The 20,842-nt window shown below is 36.3% G+C and overlaps 1 protein-coding gene across 10 annotated transcripts in view; it reads left to right on the forward strand.

Moving 5' to 3' along the window:
- The window catches only part of FTO (FTO alpha-ketoglutarate dependent dioxygenase), a 226,295-nt gene that overhangs the window by 99,985 nt on the left and 105,468 nt on the right, over nt 1-20,842 (forward strand). The window contains exon 9 of one of the 10 annotated variants that reach the window (XM_085589603.1): nt 1-20,842. This exon is cut by the window's right edge and continues 9,203 nt beyond it. The exons of the other annotated variants lie outside the window; for them this stretch is intronic. Coding sequence (XP_085445729.1) covers nt 1-100 — 100 coding nt within the window. The 3' untranslated portion in view covers nt 101-20,842. 10 annotated transcript variants of the gene reach the window in all.

The raw sequence follows: 20,842 nt of genomic DNA on the forward strand, positions 1-20,842 counted from the left end.
TGACCTATCTGGGAGTCTCATCCATATGATCTGCGTAAAGAGACTGTTACCATACACCTCACTTGGCTCCATCAAAGCCTCGGCTCGCTGTCTGGAATGAAACACTGGCTGTGGCAGCCATGGAGCACACCGTGCTGAAAGTTATAAAACGTCCGCCGTGGTACGAGCAGGGCTGCCCATGTTTTAGAGATCAGTCTATTGTGTACTTTGGAATTACATGAGAAAAATGTGCTTGGACAGGAAATAATTAGCACTTGTCAAAGGGCAGGCAATAGGTTACAGTACTTTACTTTCAACAGGCTATCAGGGGATCAGCTAGATTAGATAATAGAATTTTTTTTCCTGTGGAAGTTAAATACAGATGACTCTAATTACCTTACATTGTGCATTAGAGAGCAGATTATGAACAGTACAACTTCAAGAAATTTAGGTCAATGAAGGGAGGGCAGCTGGCAGAAAACTTCACTCTGCACTTGGTCTTTGTAGAGTTATGTAGTCATTCTGTTCTTTCTTGTGTTTTATTTGTGTCATTAACACCTGACTTTAAAAAAAAGTTGGGAATTGGTAACACAAACTGACTGAACTTTTGGAAATTTTTAGCCTTTCCCAGAGAAAGGAATATGAACTCTTCTGGTATGTACCTACTGAGTTCAAGCATGTTTTTGTGTTATTTACTTGAAGTTGTACCAGTATTTCTGCATATTAATGAGCTGAAGTGACTCTTTAAGATTTTATTTCAGCTTCACAGCCCAAAACTCATGGTAGTGTGCTTAGTGTTGCACTCACCATTTCATAGACTTGTGATGCAAAGATGTCATCAGTCTCTTAAGTATCTGAGCAGGTCTTCCAGGGATTCATGTTGTTCTCTGAGTGGTAGTGATCCAAAATACTTCAGGTGGGACTCAGTGACTGTCCTCTGAGTGTTAACAGAAATGGTCCAGAGTTTCCAAAGCCCCAGATTTGTTTATACTGCATGATAATGCCTGATGGACAGGTTGTTATAGCTGTTAAAGAGCTGCTCTAGCCCTTTGAACTGACCCCTTATTGACCTCTGCTTACAGAAGGTCACTGTTCAGCTTATAAAGTAGGGGAACCTCAGATTCTACTGTAATAAACAGAGGGTGAAGGGAACAGCTGTGAATTTTGGACTAACCGTGCAAACCTGGATAGACTTTTTAGGGTCACTCTATGATAATGAAAATTGTTACCAAATTATATGGAAATTTAACAGCAATAGTGGGAAAGAGAGGGAGGAGTCTAATGCATTGGGTTTGATAAATGAAGTGTGAAGTTACCCATCTGGCTCTAGACAGCCCTCTTTTTCTCTACGAAAGGGAAACATTTAAAAATAACCATGGTACATCTAGAATCAATGACCCATACAGAGAGCTGGAATAGATCAAGATTTAATGGTGACTGTGGAAGAAATTATCATTTGAAAAGTGAGACAAAGGATGAGAAAGTACAGTTCAATATCTGCACCTGATTCTTTTTTAAAAAAGGCTTTAATATTTTTCCCTGTTGATGATATTATTGACATTTTTTATTTTACTTTTTAACTGGAACCAGAAAAGTTGTTATGTCACAAAGAAAAAGGGGAAAAAGACAAAGTACTTGAATTTCGAGAGAGAGAATTGAATTGAATTTCAAGAGAGAGAGTTGCACTTTTCCTGATCAGGAAGTACCTGAGAGAGCTGGGCTATAGTTAAATAAAATTGTAGCTCTTATTTCTCCTAATAGAACTTGTATCATGTTATAATAGCATTGTCTTTAATGCTTGCATGACATACTGCACTTAATTGGTAGTAGGTTTTTGTTGTATTTTTGATAGACGTACATTTACTACCAAACTAATTTGTCTTCAATAAATCAACAAGAGATTAATTTAAAGGGTAGTGTATAACTGCATTGAAAATATTGGCTGCTAGGAAAAAATACGGTTAGTTAAACCATTGCTAAAGTATGGGGTTTTCAAATGGAAAAATTGTATTACTCCAAAATGGTTTTAGTATAACACAGACTCTGATGTTCATGTTGCTATTTCCCTCAGTGAAATTGTGCCATTTCTCTTAGGGGAAATTCAGTCAGATACCAGAAAATGTAAAGTTTTGGAGACAGATATAATGAAGTGGAAATTTTGATAAAATTATTTGATTGTTGAATTTTCATAGTTGTGCCACTTATCCAAATTCTGAAATCTTAACTTCTCTCTAAATAATTATCTAATGATATAGTGAAAACAGAATAAACATTCGATAAATAATCTGTACCAAAGTAATTACAAAATTCTTCTGGTTTATGAGATAAACAGCAGAAAAGTGTTAATTGATTATATCTTGTAAAAATCAATAACTTATAACCTTGCATCATTAAAATAACATAGCAAAAAAATCTCTTTTTATGGGGTCATTCTATAACTCATAATATTTTGTAGACTGGGTCACTATATTTCAAGAATTTTTATATTCTTGCATTTTTGCATGGCAGTGGAAGAAAGAACCTCTTGTGACAAATCATGTTAGTTTCAGGTTTCAAGTCAGATGTGAGCTATAATTCCTCAGCATTTTTTGCCTTTGTCAAACCTCTTCTTAGATCTCACAATTTTATATAACAATTTAAAGATATGTATTTTTTTCTAGTTACAATGAACATTTATATTACAAAGGTATCTTAGGTACTCAACAGTGAAATCTGGATTTTTATGTTGATATTTATATAGGAATATAAATTATAAGTACCTAGTGAGAAAATTGAGTCCTAATCTGGATGACACTCTTCAATTCTATATTTGAATATTCTATATTCAATTCTTCAATAATAATAAAAATGAAGAACCTTAGAGTGGAAGCCTAAAATAGTGTGCATGTTAAATAAGATAAAAAGTGGAAGATTTTATATATTTTATTTTCTCTTTTGAGGAAAAAGTTAATTTTTTTCTTCTTATGCTTAACCTCCTTATACCTTGGAATTTTATATCATAATTAAGGAGTAATAGAGGTCGATTTTACTCTTTTTAGCTCCAGTAGGAGAAAGTGGTGTTGATGGAAATAAGGACCGTGTTTCCTCTGTAGCAGAGGAAATGTTGATGGGTTAAGAAGTAAACATGGGCTTTGGAAAAACCAGAGCTTTTTTTTTTTCTTTCTGTCACAGGCTTTGTGCATTTTCAGGAACTCATGAATGCTGTTTTTCAAATGAAATGTGATAACCAGTTCAAAGACTAGTTAAAAAAATATGTAATTTTTTTTTAACTCTCACAGACCTAGCAAGATGATAAGTATATGAAATAATGTGAACTCCTCAGAAAATACTACAATAGGAGCCACACCACTTCCTGAGATTTTGAATACTACAGAGGTATCAAAGTTTGTCAGAGAGTGGGGGGAAGTATTTGCATTGCTTAAGGGTTGTGGTTGTTTTGTGTAACGTGAAAATTGACAGATTTTTTTGGTTTCCCTGTTGTGGAATGCAGCATCCATATTTCTGATCTTAGTAAGGATCTCAGTACATACAGCTGAATGATCTCCAGTGTGATTTTTGATAACATTTGTCCTCTCTGGACAATGGATTTCAGTAAGTTCACAATGAGCGTACACCAAAATTCTCATTCACCATTTTGGAAATCACAGGGACAAAAATACAAAATTACATTTGTATTCTTTGGCATTCATGCTTTAGATGTAAGTGTGTGAATGCTCTTAAAAGAAGAAAATGAAACTGTTCAGCACCAGCATGTAAGCTAAACAGGTTTTCACAATGTAAATATATTTAGACAATGTTTGGAAAGTAAATTGTGGCTGAGTAATCCTGAATACTCTATTTTAATCAAGAAGATGCTTTGAGTCAGACTGAAAACAAGTATTGCAGCTTTCAAATGAATGGGGAAAACTGCAACGTGGATGAAGTTGTCAGGTTTCCTGCTGTAGTTATGCTTAGACATCAGCTGCCTTGATTGACCTTTGACTTTTCTCCAGTTGCTTATTGCCAGATTTCTTTTGCTCCTCATGACCCTTCCTGTTTTCTGCCTCTGTCTTTCACCTGTGTTCCTTGTATGGAGGAGTCTTTGAAGCAGCCAAGCTTGGGATCAATAGGTACAAGTGCTCTTCAGAACAATGGAAATGCAGCTTGATTAAATGCTGCTGTTTAGCTGTTCCTTTAAAACTGTCTTGACCCTTTACCCTTGGAAAGACTATGTGTTTACAAGCTGTGGCTACTTAGAGAAAATCCTGCCTCTTACCTTGTGATGTCACTATATTCACAGATATATGGTGCAAAAAAACTTGTGTGGTGTAGCAACCTAAACCAAATGGTGTAACAGGGCAGGCTAAGAAAAGCTGCAGAACTTAAGCTCAGTGTCTCTGTGTGGCTTTTGTTTGTGTCAGACTCTGTCATTAGGCACTTCATAGGGATTGTTTACTCTGAGTGTTTCCTTTATCATTTTAGTTTAATTTTAATAGTTCACTTCTAAAATCCATAGACAGATGCATCGTCCTATACCAGAGTAACTACCAAATGAAACATTGACATTTTTTGGTTTTGATTTAATTTTTTTTTTCTTGTGCTAGATGAGTTTATCAAATAATTCAATGGCAGTTCCAAAACAGGAAAATTACACAAATTTAGTCCTTATTTATAGTGCAATTAAAGCTTAAAAAAAATGTAATAAAGAATTTTTCTACTCTATCAGAGATTATTCAGTTATTTATGATTTTATGTTTGGTTTTACTTGGACAGGCTTTTAAAGTCAGCATGGGTGACATGTCCTTATTTATGTAAGCTTTCATAATTGCAGTACAAGAAAGATAGATAGTGTTGTTTTTCCAGTGGCTTGACAATGATTTGTTCACTACCTTTGGGAGACCTGAATGCTGGAAATGGAGATTATTGCATTTCCAGGCTGCAGGGTACTGGAGATTGACTAGATCACAGAGGTGACAAATTTATAATCTGTGGAGACCAAGTGTTAGCCACATCAACAGACAGTTGAACCACCAAGTAGCATTAGCATCTGCTGTCATCCTTTCTCTAGGAGAGAATGGTGTCTACCAGAGGCAGGGAAAAGGAGAAAGGCTGGGAGAATTCAGTGTGTTTTACTGTGCTCTGTAGCTTTCCACATTAAGTAAAGACCTGGTGTTAAAAACTACAGATAAGGTGTGAGTGGCCCAATGAATGAAAAATTATCATAAATTTATTTTACTTTATCCACTGAGGTTATTTCTTCTGCAATATCAATCCATTCTTTCCTTTTCATTCAGCAAAATGTGCTAATGTCATGGTATGTAAAATCCATTAAACTACTGGCAAACTTATTGTGGACTCGAAACTATGTCTAAAACTAGGCATTCAAAATCAAGAGTCTAAAGACAGAATTCTCTTTTCTGTAAAAGAATTGAAGCCTTATCCAAACTGGATCAATGATTTTTAGTGCCATTATTATGACAGCTTTACGTGTCATAATGCTGAATTAAATATTTAATTTGGAGGTGTGTGAAATAATCTGTATACATTACCAATGGTGACAAAACAGAGGGTAACTTGAAGGGTTCACCCAGCCAAATGGGGCTGATCATGTCATGTCATGAGTGTAAGTGAACAGATGCTTACATAAGTTCATGACTAAGTCTTAAAGGCTGTCAGCCTTGTGTTATTAAAGTTTTTCCACCTATATAGAACTTGATGGCTCCAGGGATGGGCAGTGAAATACAAAGCCTTTTGTTTTCAGGTCAGCAGTTTAAATATGGTTCAGGTAGGTAGTGCCAAAGATGATTCCCATTGGGTATCTGTGTTTGATGGCCTATGTAAAATGCATCGGTTCCCCAGCCCTGGTGGGCAGGTGTGTGTCTCACACACTGACACTAATTGGTACCCTTGCTGGCACTTCTGGAGCAGCCAAAAATTAAATGGATGTTGAAACTGAGCAAGGTGCTGTCAATGCTGTGAGCAGTCTAGGCTGTGGTGGTGATGAGCCAGCGAATGTCCTGGATTACTGTGGGTGAAAAAGAAGATCTCTCTGTTGTGTTGCTCTACAGTTTGCTTGCACTAAAGTTATGGTAGCACATGCAGAGAGGCTGCACATGGGAGAGAGGCTGAATTCCTGGGCAATCTTAACAGGATTGGTGAGAGGGAAGTGCGTCCACAAGGAGGTCAAGGAATGGCTTGGCAATGTATCAACTGATCTGAGAAACTAAGATAAACCAGAGAATAGGATTTGATTTACTTACTTATTTTCACTGCTAGTGAGATCTTTTGGGCATTTAAAAAGTTTGATTTGGCTACTATTATTTCTTCCATTTATTTTGTATGAATTTTCAACACTGAATGTATCATTGCTGTGGAATTATTAAATTATGAACTATGCTGACGTTTTAATATAGCTAAAAAGGGAAGTTGGCATTTCTTAAGAGGTTCTGTAAAAACAGAGAACTTAGGGACCTGTTACAGAACATAAACTGTTTTCATATTAATGCTCATATTTTGGTAAATGACAACAGCCTCAGATGGGAGCAGTGCTTAGAGCATATGTAGTAATAATAGAAGAAAATCCTATTGTAATTCTGTGCAACTTACTTGAGAAACTTGGCCAACTGAGAACTCTTTCAGAGATATGCAGCTATAAATATGCAGGTATTTAAGAAATAATTGAAACAAAAGATATCTTGACAGTATCAAAAAGATTGGGAAACAGGATCTCAAAATGCAGAGTTTGTGGGAGAAGCCAAGGAAAGTCTATTGAGTGCTAAAGTGAGGGCACTAATACTAGGAGAAAAGAGTATTCTGTTGGAAAATGAGAGTTCTGAGAATTCTAAGAGCTATCAATGTTCTACTTTTTCTGCAAGGGTAAGCTAAATGGATCCATCAATTATGCCTATAATATGCTTGAGTTAGATTTAGTGCCAAATTATGCTGGAGGGTGTTTTTTGTACAAGTTTGGACATTACTGTTAAAATTTTTATCAGTTGTTTTTAGGCAAGTAAACATTTTCTCATTTTTTCCTCATATTCAATAATGTCAGCATTTGGTGCTCCTGAGATATAAAGAATATTTTTATCAGAATTATTTTTGACCAGGTAGTTAATATGAATTTGAACAAGTGCTCAGGAGAGGTGAAGCAATCCAAGTACTCACTCCAGTGCAGATGACTTGCTGGCTGCACAGCATGTGTATTGTAAGGCATGGTGTACTGCAGAAAAGATCTAAGTATTTGATATTAGACCATCCTGAAAGCAGTTTAGGTATTTGCCTGTCTTTTTCTACTTGGAGATATGGATAATCCCCAAATCCAGCTGTGTATTATTAGGGATTGAGGGGGAGGTTGGAAGAAGGGAAAGCAGGGGAGGAGAAGGATTTGAGAGGTAAGAGGGTGCACTATTGGAGGAGGTTTTTGACTGTTTTGCTTGCCTGTAGGTGACACTGTTGCATCATTTATCTGTACATTTTCACGTATGTTGTCCAGGGACAAAAAAAAAAAGTTTCATTGAAATAATTTGAAGGATTTAAAAAAATAAATTTCACTAATGGTTCTTTAAGCCTTGGCTAGAGAATAGTCTTGGATACAGGTACATAAATTGCATGTTTGCCTTCCCAAAGATGGCAGCAGTTAATAATATTATTTCTGATTAAATAGCTCACTAGCATTGCATCTTCAGTTCAGTATTCCCTTGAAAGGTGAGATTCTAAAAAGATGGCTTTGCATGTTTCCAAAGACCGATGTAATAAACCAAAATGATAATACACTGATGAAAAAGAATCTTAATTTGCTGCTAAGTTACAGCAATATAAAGTTAAAATGTTTTTCTTTGCTCAAGTCGTTTAAATTAATAATGTGTGTCATTAAGTGAAATCTCACAGAGGATTTTTTCTTCTTTGCCATTAAGTCTGCTGGCTGCAGTGAAAATGAAATATTCTATGAGGCTTGAGCAATCATCTATCTCTGAGCTACAGTGTGCCTGCTGCCAGATGTTCAGGTGCTGGTGCTGCTGCTTTGACATGTATATCTCTTCCAGGCAAAAAAAACAATATATACATCAGTCCAGGTGCAAGGTGGCCTTGCCAGCAAACCTGCCTCCTCCTAGCTGTGACACTCATCCACTCCCCGTCAGAGTGTGTACGTTGGAAGGGGATTGTAATTAACCCCTGGAAAGCATAGGTTTCACTAAAGTGATGTGCACAGTAATGATATTGTTAGCTTCCTTAATTTCCAGTTTCACCATCAATTATGCCATGTGTTTCATCCAGTTGGTGCTACCCTCCCAGTGTTAATTATAACCTACAAGACTGTTACAGTTAATTTTATGGCAAGCATATTGTCTCTTCAAGGCTCCACAGCAGCTCATAAATTATCTTGAAGGTAAAATGTAACTTGGGGAACTAGTTATGAAAATTCCATCCATCTCGCTTAGGAGGTGCAGCTGCTACTGTCAGCTGCCTCACTGCTGCATTGTGAAGGAATTATGGTGGGTCAGGTTTAAGAGGCGAGGCCCAGGCTGTCACTGAGGAGAAAGGCTGTCCTGGCCCTGTCAGACAAGTACCTTCTGCCAGTCCCTGGTGGTTTCACTTTGCAGGCAGTAAAAGGCAGGCGGTGCAGGTGGATAGTCCCCAAGCTGTCTCTATTCATTACTTTACAGAAACTTGTTTTAGGTAGGCAGGTATGGAGACCTTTTCACTGTTGTCATAATGTTAGGCATCATCTGCAAAGTGCAAGATAGATAACTCTATAAATAACTCGCTGTTCTGTTGGGCTGGGCTGGTGGGGAAAAGATGATTAGCACTGTAGAGGCACATGAAATAGCTCGCTGGTTTGTAAAATGACTGTTGGTTTAATTGTAGCCATAGCTTGGTCTGGAAAAGCACATCTGTTCGCCTTTATTTCACATACACAAGAAGAGGAGGTGCAATTTCACTGCTAAGTAATTTGTGTTGGAGTTTCACATTAAATAAATTAGCATGGGTTTATATGGGCATTATTTATGACATCTCTGTGTGTGTGTCCTGTTTTTTTTGCTGAAGGAATTGCAAACACTAATTTCTTAAAAAAGAAACAAAAGTGAGGGGCAGTAATAAAAATAAAGCAGCCCATCGCTCAGAACAATGACATTGGCATTCAGTGCTATTTTTATTTTAGTAATACACTTTTATTATTGCTATAATGCCTTATTTTGCTCTTTGTAGCAATAACACAAGACTACCATAGAATATAATGTCTTATTCTGCTGCGTCTTCCTTTAATATATTGTATTTCAATAGTTTAAATGCTATTAAACTTCGGATGTTCCTTTAAGAGTAAAACCAAAGTGCAAATCAAATTTCCTGAGAGGCTTTTTATTCTTCCACTCTTTTCCCTTTCTTAAGGCCTTCTGTGTTTATGGTGTTGTTTCCTAACCTCATTTACAGCTGGGAGGGCACATGAGAAAGAATACTGAAAGCTGATACTTTTCCATAGGCAACCACTGTGCAGATGTGAATGTACAGACCCATTATGAATGAGTAAATGTTATGAATTCAATTGAGGAGAAAATGAACAAACACAATAATGAAAAACAGTAGGATAATTCATTTAAATTTATATTCTTTGCTTGTTTTGACAGTCTTCATTCAGTTTTAATTATTTTTGATTATTCATTATGCAGGAAATAAAACATTTTCAAAATAGTGCTGACATTGTAAATTAGACTTGTTATATGTTTAAAAAGGGGAAGGAAGGCTCGTTACAGCCTGAAAATCACTACACTTCTAATGTATGTTCTTTATTTGTTTTCCCTTGGAATTTACAGTAAATGTGTCTTGTAATATCTTTTAGAGTTCCATCCTTTTCCCAGAGTCAGCAGCACACATTTTGGTTTATTCCTAGAAGAAACCACTATGTTTCAATTGATGAGAGCCCAATATTTCTATTTGTTTAGTTTATTTAGAGGGAAGGTCTGCATTAGGCAGAGCCTTGGGCAAAGTGTACAAACAGGATTGCCTCAAGAGTAGATGCAGAGGTGTTGTTCCCAAAGTTCATTTTGGGTGTCATCCTTTCCTTATCTCCCACAGAAGAGAAGGGGGAAAGTTCTAGGTGCTGCTGGAATACCCATTTAATGTGGGGTTGCTTCACCTGGTCATGTGTGTTATTATCTTCTACACTGTAGGATGTCAACTTGTATACAGAGACTATGCATAAATATTGCCAGATCAAGTCTTCTATTGTGGGGTGCTCCCAGTTGGGTTCTGCATCACAGCCAGGGGTACCTGCAGCTGCTGTAGCATAATTCTCATGAGTTTGTGTGTGTACAAAATTCTCGTGAGTTTGTGTGTGTACAAAACTCACGCAGGGGACAGGAGAGAGCTCTGAGAATTCAGATGTCAATATTGGGTTCTTAGGAGATGATTTGACTGCTGAGTATCCAAAACTGTAACCTTTATTTTGTTTAAAATCATATGAAAGTGTCTGGATTATTGTCATCATCGTCTCTTCCTGGCTTCATTTTGCACCATTGCAATGCTGCTGAGTTTGAGAGTTACTCTTGATTTAAGTTAGTGGGACTGAGAACAGAATTAGAGCACAGGTCCTGATGAATATCCTTCAGATTTTCTGGTGGTGGAATCTCAGTCTTTTGACTGTGATACTGTTGCAGAAAGAGACACATCTGATTTGAGAAATCTTTGTGTCTTTAATTTGCCACATAAAATAGTCATTGCCAAAGTAATTATCTTTTTTTCTCTTCATAAGAAAATTTTTATGCAATTGAATGAGAAAAACTTTCATTTTTTTCAGAAAAAAGTGCCTTTATTTCTTAGTTGGTCATCTTTGATAGGAACAGTCTGCATTTGGAAAGAAAAATGAAGTTTTTGTAAAAAGCAAAAAATTGTTTTTTATAAAAATGGATTGAATTAGCTGCAACATAACTGGAGAGAAAACAACTTCAGAGCTGAATCCAAACCACTTAGTTTCACAGGCAGACACATTTTAAAAATGTTGCTGTTTCTTGCTTGACATAACTCAATATGTTCTATTATCAACCCAAGAAAAACTGAATTTTCAAAATAGCCTCAGTATTAGTCATTAGATTCCAGAAAACACTTGGAAAAACAAGGAATTGAGGAATTGGTTTGTGACTTTATTCTTATTTATGACACAGAATTTAGAGTTTTGTTTGATGTAAAATAAGTAATTTAAAACAATGCAAACTCAAATGTTTGCCAGTAAGTGCATTATGAGGCAAATGAATTTCCAAGGATAAAAATAATTGTAGCTCAAATATACATGAATATAAAAGGGATTAAAATCTGTGATAGGTTGTGCAGATCAGTGTTGAAGCTTGATGCTTCAAAATGTATAAAAAATTTTGATTTTAATGTTGTTGTAATAAACAAAAGAATGGGGGTTATAATTTTCTGCTCGTTAATAGTTAATTTTATGCTCAAGTAGCATGGGGCAAGGCCTTTGTGCAGTTTAAATCTAGTGAAACCATTGGAGTGCTGAATGCTGTTGACCATTTGCTTGCTCAATTTGCCCATGAAAACAAGTCATCGATACTGCTTGTCTCTCTTATTGTACTTGAATATAAATGGTTTGGGGTGAAATACATTTTATAATATTTGGCTTCAAAATGTTCCCACACCTAGCTCTTTTTTTACTCTGAGATGGAGAATCACTGTTCTTCGCTGCCATTTTAAGGCCTTCTGACCTATTTTTCTCTAAGACAGCCATTCTATCATTTGCCTTGGCTGAGAAGTATAAAACTTTGAGGAGGATTGCTTGACTGCAATAATACTGTGCTAATTTAATTGTGTAATCAAAGTTACATGATTAAGAAATGAGATCTTGGTATGCATTTGGTTCGTGACTCAGCAGAATTATGAAAAAAATATCATTTCATTTATAGTTTATTGGAAGGAAAACAGCTTGAAACAATGTAAATAGAATCATGTATGTGAATTTTCACATGTGCAAGGCAAGCCACTCTTTGTTCCTCTGACTTTTAGCATGAATTCAGGTCCTCTCGTCATTCAGTGTGACTGTAGACAGAAGTACTTTGTTGAAGACATTCTATTGATGGAGTTGGTCTATACTTAGAATTTCTTGCTGTGTACATTGTCTGTACAAGGAACTCCTCTGGGTATTTCATCAGAGTATTTTAAAGCAAACAAAAAAAATGGCCAAACCAAAAATCCAACAAAAGAAAACTAAATCCCCCTTAAACTTTATGACATACCTATGTTTATGAAATATGTAACTTCTCTTTTTTCTCACTGGAATCTATTAGCATATGCATTAGCATGCTAACATATATGGTGAGCTTAAAAAGTGTTGTCTGACTTTTTCTGCATACTCTAAATTGCTAACTGTTAGGGAAAAGTCTTCCTTTAAGTTTTACTAATTCTTATTTTTATCCTACAAAAGAAACCGTAAGAAAACAGCATGCTGTCAAATGTGGTTTTTTTTTAAAAAAATTAAGCATACAGCTTTTAAGAATGTATCAATTATTATGAGGGGCAGTTGAAGATGAATACAGAAAAATAATTTTGTTTGCCTGTTCATTGTTTTGCTCAAAGCCTGGCCTTTATTTAAGCATATTATTTTTCTGTGTTACACACATAAAATAACCCTACAAGATTTATTGGCATTTGTATGGAAAAAATGAAAGGATTTTCATGTTTTGTAAGAAACTTAATACACTCTCACAGATGGCCCAGCTCAGGTGTGATTTTAATTATGAGATAAAACAAAGCCCAACACAGTAGGAAGTAGTCTTAATAAACGGCCTGAAGCTTTTGTCTTCATGTGTCAAAAAACCTTTTTATTGCGTGATGAAATTTTTTTTTCCTAGCTGTTTCTAAAAATTGGTTGAAAAAATACAAGGGCTTCCAAAGTTCAAGTGAATTATTTTAGTCAAGCTAAAAATAGGAATTTCTATTTCTTTTCATTTGCCCTCCCAACAAGTTTAGACTTCTGACAAATGGTAGAAAAAATGCATTAATAATAATTAACCTGCAAGGACACAAATGCTTTATTTATAAATAAAATAATTTTCTAATTAGATGTCATTTTGTATTGTAGTAACACAAACTGAGAATTTGCTAAGCTTGGCTTAAACTGCACTATCAGAAACTAATATTAATTTAAATCTGCCTATGGTGTTCAGCCTTCATTATTAAAACACAAATAGTATGATCCTGTTGTTAAATATTACTAATATATTATAATAATGTTGTACTGTCTTTTCCTTAGTGGGGAATTATGAGGACCTCATGTTAGGACCTCAGTGTCCTGACATAGTTAATTATCCATAGATAATGGTTTTCAGCAGTGGCTGTTCTGAACATCACAACCTCACTGTTTAGGGCTTAATAAATACTTGCAGACTCAGGTGCAGAGCACCTATGTCCTCCTCTGCAGAAGCAAACAGCTGTGGTTGCCTTCCTGTGCCATACATCACCCCAGCCTCTCATTTGTCCTGGCAAACCTAATGGTGCAAATGGCAAGTTTTATGTCCTGTGCTAGACTGGGGTAATGTTTGCTGCAGAAATGCTAGCTTACCTTTCAGGAGTCATCTGTCTTTTCTAATGCAGAAATATCTCAGGAAACTGAGACTTCTGGTGTTCATTACTCAAATGCTGTGTGTATTGATAAATTTATATAAAACTGTATTTTAGAGTGTGTGACTGCTATCACCACCCATGCCGGAAGGTGGGAAACTACAAGCAGATGGTTCACAATTGAAATCTGTATCCACAAGCTTACTTTTAGGGGACAGTTATTTGTAATAATTATTTTAATTATAGGACAGTGAAGAGCTTAATTGTAATGAGCTTTTACAAGTAACACAGGTTAGGGATTTTTTTTTCTGTGGTTGAATACATCTCATGGGAGGAAGTGCCCACAGGCTCCAGGTAGCTGTGTATCACCTTAAATTAGGGCTTGGAACATTGGGTGATTCTTACATAACATCCCAACTGTAATTGCTGTTGAATAATGGAGTGGAAGGAGGAAACTCTTGGTTTATGTATGTGGAACTGAGCCACATTCAGGTAGAGACATTCTAGAAATTGAATAATTTACATGGTCTTTGATATTAGGAGTCAGTGAGCTTCTCTGTCTAACCAGTTACAATAGCAATCATGTTTGAAATGCTACTCAAAAACTTTGGCATTCAGTCCAAAATAAACCCATCAGCTGAACTTCTTCATAATTTTCTTATGGATTTCAATGCTTTCTGCAAAGGCGCTAAGGGGAAGTTCTTCAGTTTTTTTCCCCAGAAATTGTTACTCTCTGCTTCTTCCTTGTCTGCCATCCATGCATCATTGGTTCTCACCCTTTTCCATTTTTGGATTTTTAATTAATCTTGTCTGGTCATATTAATCATGTATTATGAGGGGGTATAATATGAAAAGTTATTTATAATAAACTACTGACATGGTTCATGTTTTTGACCATGTGTTGATTGAGGGAGCATTTGGAAGTATAGTTTATGGTCCATATTCTACAGAATTTATAGTGCAGTTTAGACATTAAAATGATCCTTCTCTGTCCTGTTCTGTACTAAGCACTCTGATTCTCAGATTTTCTACAAAATCAGTTATTGCTGAGCAGTGAAAGCAATCGTGATTTATTTGCATGGGTTTCCGTGAATCAGAGATCCTCAGCATTGGTTACCCTGGTCTCTGGAACACTTCTAACTGGTTTCTGGTTGTCAAATACACAAATTTTATTATTCTCACCATTCAGCAAGCAGTAGTGACTGTAGAAAATCAGTGTTAATAGTACTGTGGTGTACTATTAACTGTTATATTTCAGTTGAAGTTGTGATTATGGTTGGTGTTACTTATTCAGTTATGAGTTTGGTACAAACCTAGAGGAAGGAATTTTCATTCCGATGCGTGCTGATTGTCTTTCCTACTGGTTAATCCAGCCCTGGTGATTGACTCTGGGTGAAACACAAGCTGGCATTACTGGTCTGTGCTGCACTCACAGATGCTGCATTCTCCTTCTGCTCTGGACGTGAGCAACACTAACACATCACCAACCTAGCCTGGCTATCTGGCCAAGAAGTTATTAATGTCACATAAAAACCCCAAAGTAAACAAAGGATACTGTATTTCAGTGGTGATAGACTGTTAGTCCTAAGTGTTATGTCTTCTCATAAAACAGAAAGTTCAATGGCAGTGCTCACTTTCCCTGAACTTTTAATGGTACAAATCAAAAAGTTCCATGAAAAGCACAGACGTGACTCCAGGATTAAAACTCAGCATTGGATTAATTTAATCGTATTCCTTTCTGATTGTGTGCTCTTTAAATTTTGTTCTAACTGTTCTGTTGGTAGCCTATGTCCCTTTGAGTCATTAACAAAATGTAACTGATCTTCATCGTTTGGTTGCAGTGGGTGGGGGTTTTAATCTTCAAAATAATCGAGGCAAGAAGCTTTTGGCTCATGAAAGTAAATGTTTTCGATCCTTTGTTGTCAGATACCACAATTTTCTCCACAGCAAACTTAGATGAAACAGAAAACTGATACAGTGAGCCACTGGAATTGCAGTCTTGTAATTTAGAAATATCCACTTTATCCTTTATAATTCACTAAGATTCTTCAGTCTGAATCTGATAGGTAGGAGCCAAGACAAACAGTAACCACTATTATAAGTGGTTCAGAACAGTTTGGATTTCACTAGAATGTAAAGCCAAAGAGTTCTTGGCTTTGTTTCATGTGTCTTACAAGGATAGAAAGTGTATTTAAATTGTAGTATTCACCATAGCTGCATGTTTCTGTAGTATCTGCAAGCTTTATTTTCAGCATTATAAAAATATGAAAATATTGTACACTAAAATTTCTCTTTAGCAGCTGAAGGTCCTTTAACATGGTAAAACCAGTGTATACAAAAAGGTGTCTGCAGTCCTTCAAGCAGGAATGTGAATGCAGTGACACCTGGGGTGCCATACATGTGCTTATATGAAGAAAAGGGCAGGTGTGCATCCCTTCTTTGTGGGGCATTGCCCTGGAGTGCTGACATCTATTAAGAGTTTTGATCCTTCAGAACACTTCTGAATTCACAGCTGACTTGCTGAGCTTTTAAAGAGCAAGTACTGCAGCAGAGAGTATTTGCAGGACTGAGCCATAAAATTGTTTTTGTGATTTACTTGTTTTAAAGGTATTTGCCAACTAGCTAGAATAGCTTTGAGTGAGTGTTCTGGTTGCACAGGGCAAAAATGGGAAACTACATTTCTTTTGCCTCAAGAGTTTTAGTCCTAGAATTATAAAAGCTATCAAAATAGACTCTGCCCCTCAATTTAGTCTGTTACTGACCTACCACCCAACATGCATGCACACACCAGACTTCCAGGTATGTATGTGAAATTGATACACAAGGAGTCCTTCAAGTGATGAGGGTTTGCCAGAATATCATTCAGAACTCGTCTTGTCTTGCCCTGTCCTTCTGAATTATAAACAGTTTAAGAATCAGAGCAACAGTGTAATTGCTCTGTACCTCCAGAAAGTTCCTTTTAGTGTAGGTTAAACTATGTATTCTACCATATACTACATTTTGAAATTCCTAGATGAAATTGCCAATATATATGACAATGAAAAAGAGAGAAGCCTCATATGTACAAAATCCATGCTGGGAAAGCATTATGGCAAAAATGTACTCTTTAGAGCTGAAATTTGTGGAATGTTTTGCCCTGGATGTAAGTTTATGGTGAGCTTTTCACATCTGGGGTCAAGCACCAACAAAAGTTGTGTTTTCCTTAGATGTGAGCTGGGTTGGCATTTCTGACAGACGTGTAAACAGATGCAAGCCTTGTTGCTAATGACAGGTGATTATAAGTGGCATGGGTGCCAAGGTAATTAAACCATGCCTTGACAGGAACATTTGGTGAAATGGTATTTCAGCATTAGAAAAATTGTTGCAACACATTTTTTCCCTGCTAAGCTATAACCTGAATATCATTCATTTTGATTCTTTGGCCACAGTGTTCCCAAACCTGCTCCCTGCTTTAGGTATAGAAGTGCTGAGAAATAGCTGAATAGCACCAGTACACATCAGCGGGGTTTTGGAGCTCTGAATTGAAGCATCTGCTTCTAAGAAGGCTTTTAGCATATAAATACAGTATAAAGTCCAGCATGGAAGGATTGGTGATATATTATCTTACTTTATGACAAGATAATGGTTATTGTGCCAGATTTATTAATGGCTGAATTATTGTGCTACTGTTTGTCATATATTTCTTACTGGACATCTTAACTGCTTTTACTGCTGTGAATTGTAGTTTCTAAATCTATTTAAGATTTTTTTGTACTTCACAATGAAATACAGTTTATTCTTAAAGTGAAAATAATGATTGCTTCAGAAGTAATGCACTTGATATTAGAACTTTCATGAACTTCAGGCAGTATCTTCTCAGCTCTTTATACTGCAATTTCATAGTTTAAGATGACTTTATCTTTTCCATTCCAATTTCTGTAGCTAATAGTGAATAATGCTAAAGTTCCTTATTGATCTCAGAATTCCAAGCAACCCTTTATTTAAAATATTCACTCACATACTGCATCAGAGCACAGCAAAAATTTGGTTTATTCCTATAAATTAATCAAAATTGATTTAATAAAATATGAAAGATCTAGTTTAGGAATATTTTTCCATTATTCTGTGTGAAATTCATTATAATATAATGATGGAATCTAACTGTTCACATTATTGATGTTCCTTTGGTTTTTGCTTCATCCTTGAAGCAATAAGTGTTTAATATAATAACCTCAGCTGAAATTCTGGGTTTCTACCAAATTTGGAAGCAAAATTTAATCCTGTTCATTTTTTTGTTCAGGGCACTCAGGATGGAAAGAAATTATTTCTCTCTGCTGATTGGTCAGGACATCAGGCAGTATAATAAACTACTACAAATAATCAGTTGTAGCTAATACAGTCTTAACATGTGGGCTGGCTACTTAGCTAAGGCTCTTTGAAATCTAGTAACTTTTAGCTTTAAGGTGGTTCTTAAAAATGAAATTTTAAATATGGTGAAATCAATTTTCACATCAGGTACTTGAAGAGATGCAGTTAAGTGATTTGTTAGATACCCTTCTTCCACATTCTTATAAGAAGGTAAAATAGAGCTAAACCAATTTGATGACAATGAAATTTTCAATGTCTTTTGTTGCTTTATTTTGCTTTCCCATATCACCCAGTTCAAGTCTTTCAACTTTCCATCCCCTGAGTTCTACTCAATGTATTAATAGAATGTTGATGTTCAGTTAATACAATTGTAGGATTTTAAGCCTGAGAAAGGTCCTGTAAATAATTTGTGTGGTCCAAAGAAGCTGGCTTGAATGTATCTGATGAATTCAGGTGTGGCAGAGGTGAGTGGTGTGCCTGTCAAATGCTGCAGCAATGACCTAGCAAAGTGAAGTAGTTTATCTACAGAGAAAATAAATTAGGGGATCACTTGTAAGGATTGTAAAGCTGAGACATGAGAGGGTAACTGGCATTTTTGCATTTAGACTTTCTATGTACAAGTGTTTCAGAAGTTAGAACAACTTGGCTGTTTTCCGTTGTCTTCAGTGAAACAGAAGGTGTGCAAGTTGTGCTCCTGTTACTCTTTTCAGCTTATAAGTAAAAAAACTGTAGCAGAAAGAAAAGGATTTGGATGCTCATAGTTAAGGGAGGTGTAGTAGTTGTAAAGCCTATCCAAAATAAAATCAGTGTCATATTGAGGTCTAGAATTAAGTGTATATTAATACATACAGCTTTTTCAAAGGATTTTAGTGTTATGTGCAAGTAACCTTGGAGCTGCCAGTTCATTTTATTTCTGATGTTGCCTGCTAGTCCCTGAAGCAGATAAACTATGGATTTTTTTTGATCTTCCATTTGCTAGGCTTTCGTTATATTGTGGTTACAGTCACAATGTCAGCACATAAAATGTTAAACATCACTGGTCTGAAAGAAGCTTCCATTGTCTTCTACTTCTGGTGCCTGGGGATTCTTTCTAGCCTTGCAGTGGTGCTTCTGTCAGTGTAATATGTCATGAAGCATTTCTCAGTAATGACAGACATTGAATATGACTGACAGGAACTCTGACCGAGTGAAATGGGTTCAATTACCAGAGATGTAGGGTTACCTGAGATAAAACCAAATGGTCCAATTGTGCTCAGTTTTGACCCTGTGACTCCCAACTATCCAGCAGCAAAGACAAGTGGCTGATTAACCATCCCCTAACCCTCCTTTTCTGTGATAAACTTGTTTGGATTTCCTTGTCTGAATAAAAATCTAAGTGTGGCATGTTTCTAAAAGGAAATATGATAGGAAAACAATGGGTACTGGTGCTAGTCATTTTCTTCTCTTACTGACACAAAACAGAAAGCTGTCATTCTATCTTGGAATGTATCTAGGACATAGTGTCCAGAAATCAATACAAGATAAATGATTGCTCTCTTAACCTCACCTTTCTTCTGCTGCAGCGGTTACGTTGCTCCTGTTCACCTGTAGCCAACCTGACGCCAGAATAAATGAGAGAACCTGCCATGAAAAGGATCTTCTTGGGGTTTTTTGTGTTGGAGGGTTTTTGCTGGCTGGGGGGGCAGGGGTTGCTAGTCAGTATTGAGAGCCATTTTACACTTGTTCTAGTCCAGTGCCTACAGCTCCCAGATAGAGTTATAGCAAGCTCCCTAATTAAACTGTCGCTGTCTGCCCTCACTTGACTGCCTTTACAAAGTCATTTAACTAACAGACATTCCTGACTATTAAAGCTAGGAGCTGCATGTCTCCAGTGCTGGAGATAAAATGAATGAAATTTGTTAATCTCTGCTGACACTTGATCCTAGATGTTGAACTAATGCTGTTGCACCTGAACTTTTTCTTTATTGTAATTACTTCTCATGTTATTATTTCATGTAATAAATTGGAAGAAAATTTCAACAGGTATTAAATTATTCAAGCTGATTTATGGATGCTGAGTGAATATGACATTCATCTTGTGCATTCTTCAAAAGCACAATTCAGTGGATGTTCAGAGCTGAATTCAAGGTTTGCAGTAATAGAGAACTGTAGTAAGAGGATGTATTTCCTTAATCTGAAAGGAATATCATTTTAAAGTCTCTACCATTTAGTAATGAAGATAAATTTTGCCTTTGTGATTTTATCTATACTTAATTTAAGCAAATACTTTGATTGCAAATTTAATATGTTTTCAAATAGCATGTCAAAAAAATTGCATACCATTGGTAGAACTAGAAGGGATCAGATTACAGGATAGAATTCAGTTCTGTTTGAAGCAACAGACACTTTAAAGAAAGATTTGTAGTTTATTTTCCATCTTCTCTATTTGTTCAATGTTCTTTTTCTGTCACATATTTTAAGTCCAGAAGGGACATGTAGACCATCTGGTTTGAGGTCCTGTATATTTTAAGGAGTTGTGTTTCCCTTCGCTGTCCCTGTATTGAGCCCAGTGGTTTATCTTGGGGTTTAAATGAATTTTTCTGAATGGTGTCCATTGGTTTGAGGATAGTGGGAAATGGGAATCTACCATTTCTCTGGAAATTGAGTCAATTGCTAATTAGCCTCACCTTAAAAGTTCTTTTCTGTTTCCTATTGGAACGCTTTGCTCCAGCAGCCTTTCTGTACTACTTCTTTCCTATGATTTCTTTCTGCTGGAAGGAAAATACCCAATATTAGTGTCCAGTTCTTCCTGCAAAAGCATGTGGGAACTGCAGTCATTGCAGTCTTCTCTCATTCCCAAGATGGGCAGAGATCAAGGAGGGTATTGTACTTCATACAGGCTAGGGACAGAGCTGCTGCCATGGCTTCACAAATTTGTCATGTCAGCTCAGGGCTCTGCACTACCTTCCTGTTGCATTCTTTTAGTCCTGTATTTCCAATG

This window comes from Lonchura striata, chromosome 11 (assembly GCF_050655825.1).
Source record: "Lonchura striata isolate lonStrDom1 chromosome 11, ASM5065582v1, whole genome shotgun sequence".
NCBI lineage: Eukaryota > Metazoa > Chordata > Aves > Passeriformes > Estrildidae > Lonchura > Lonchura striata.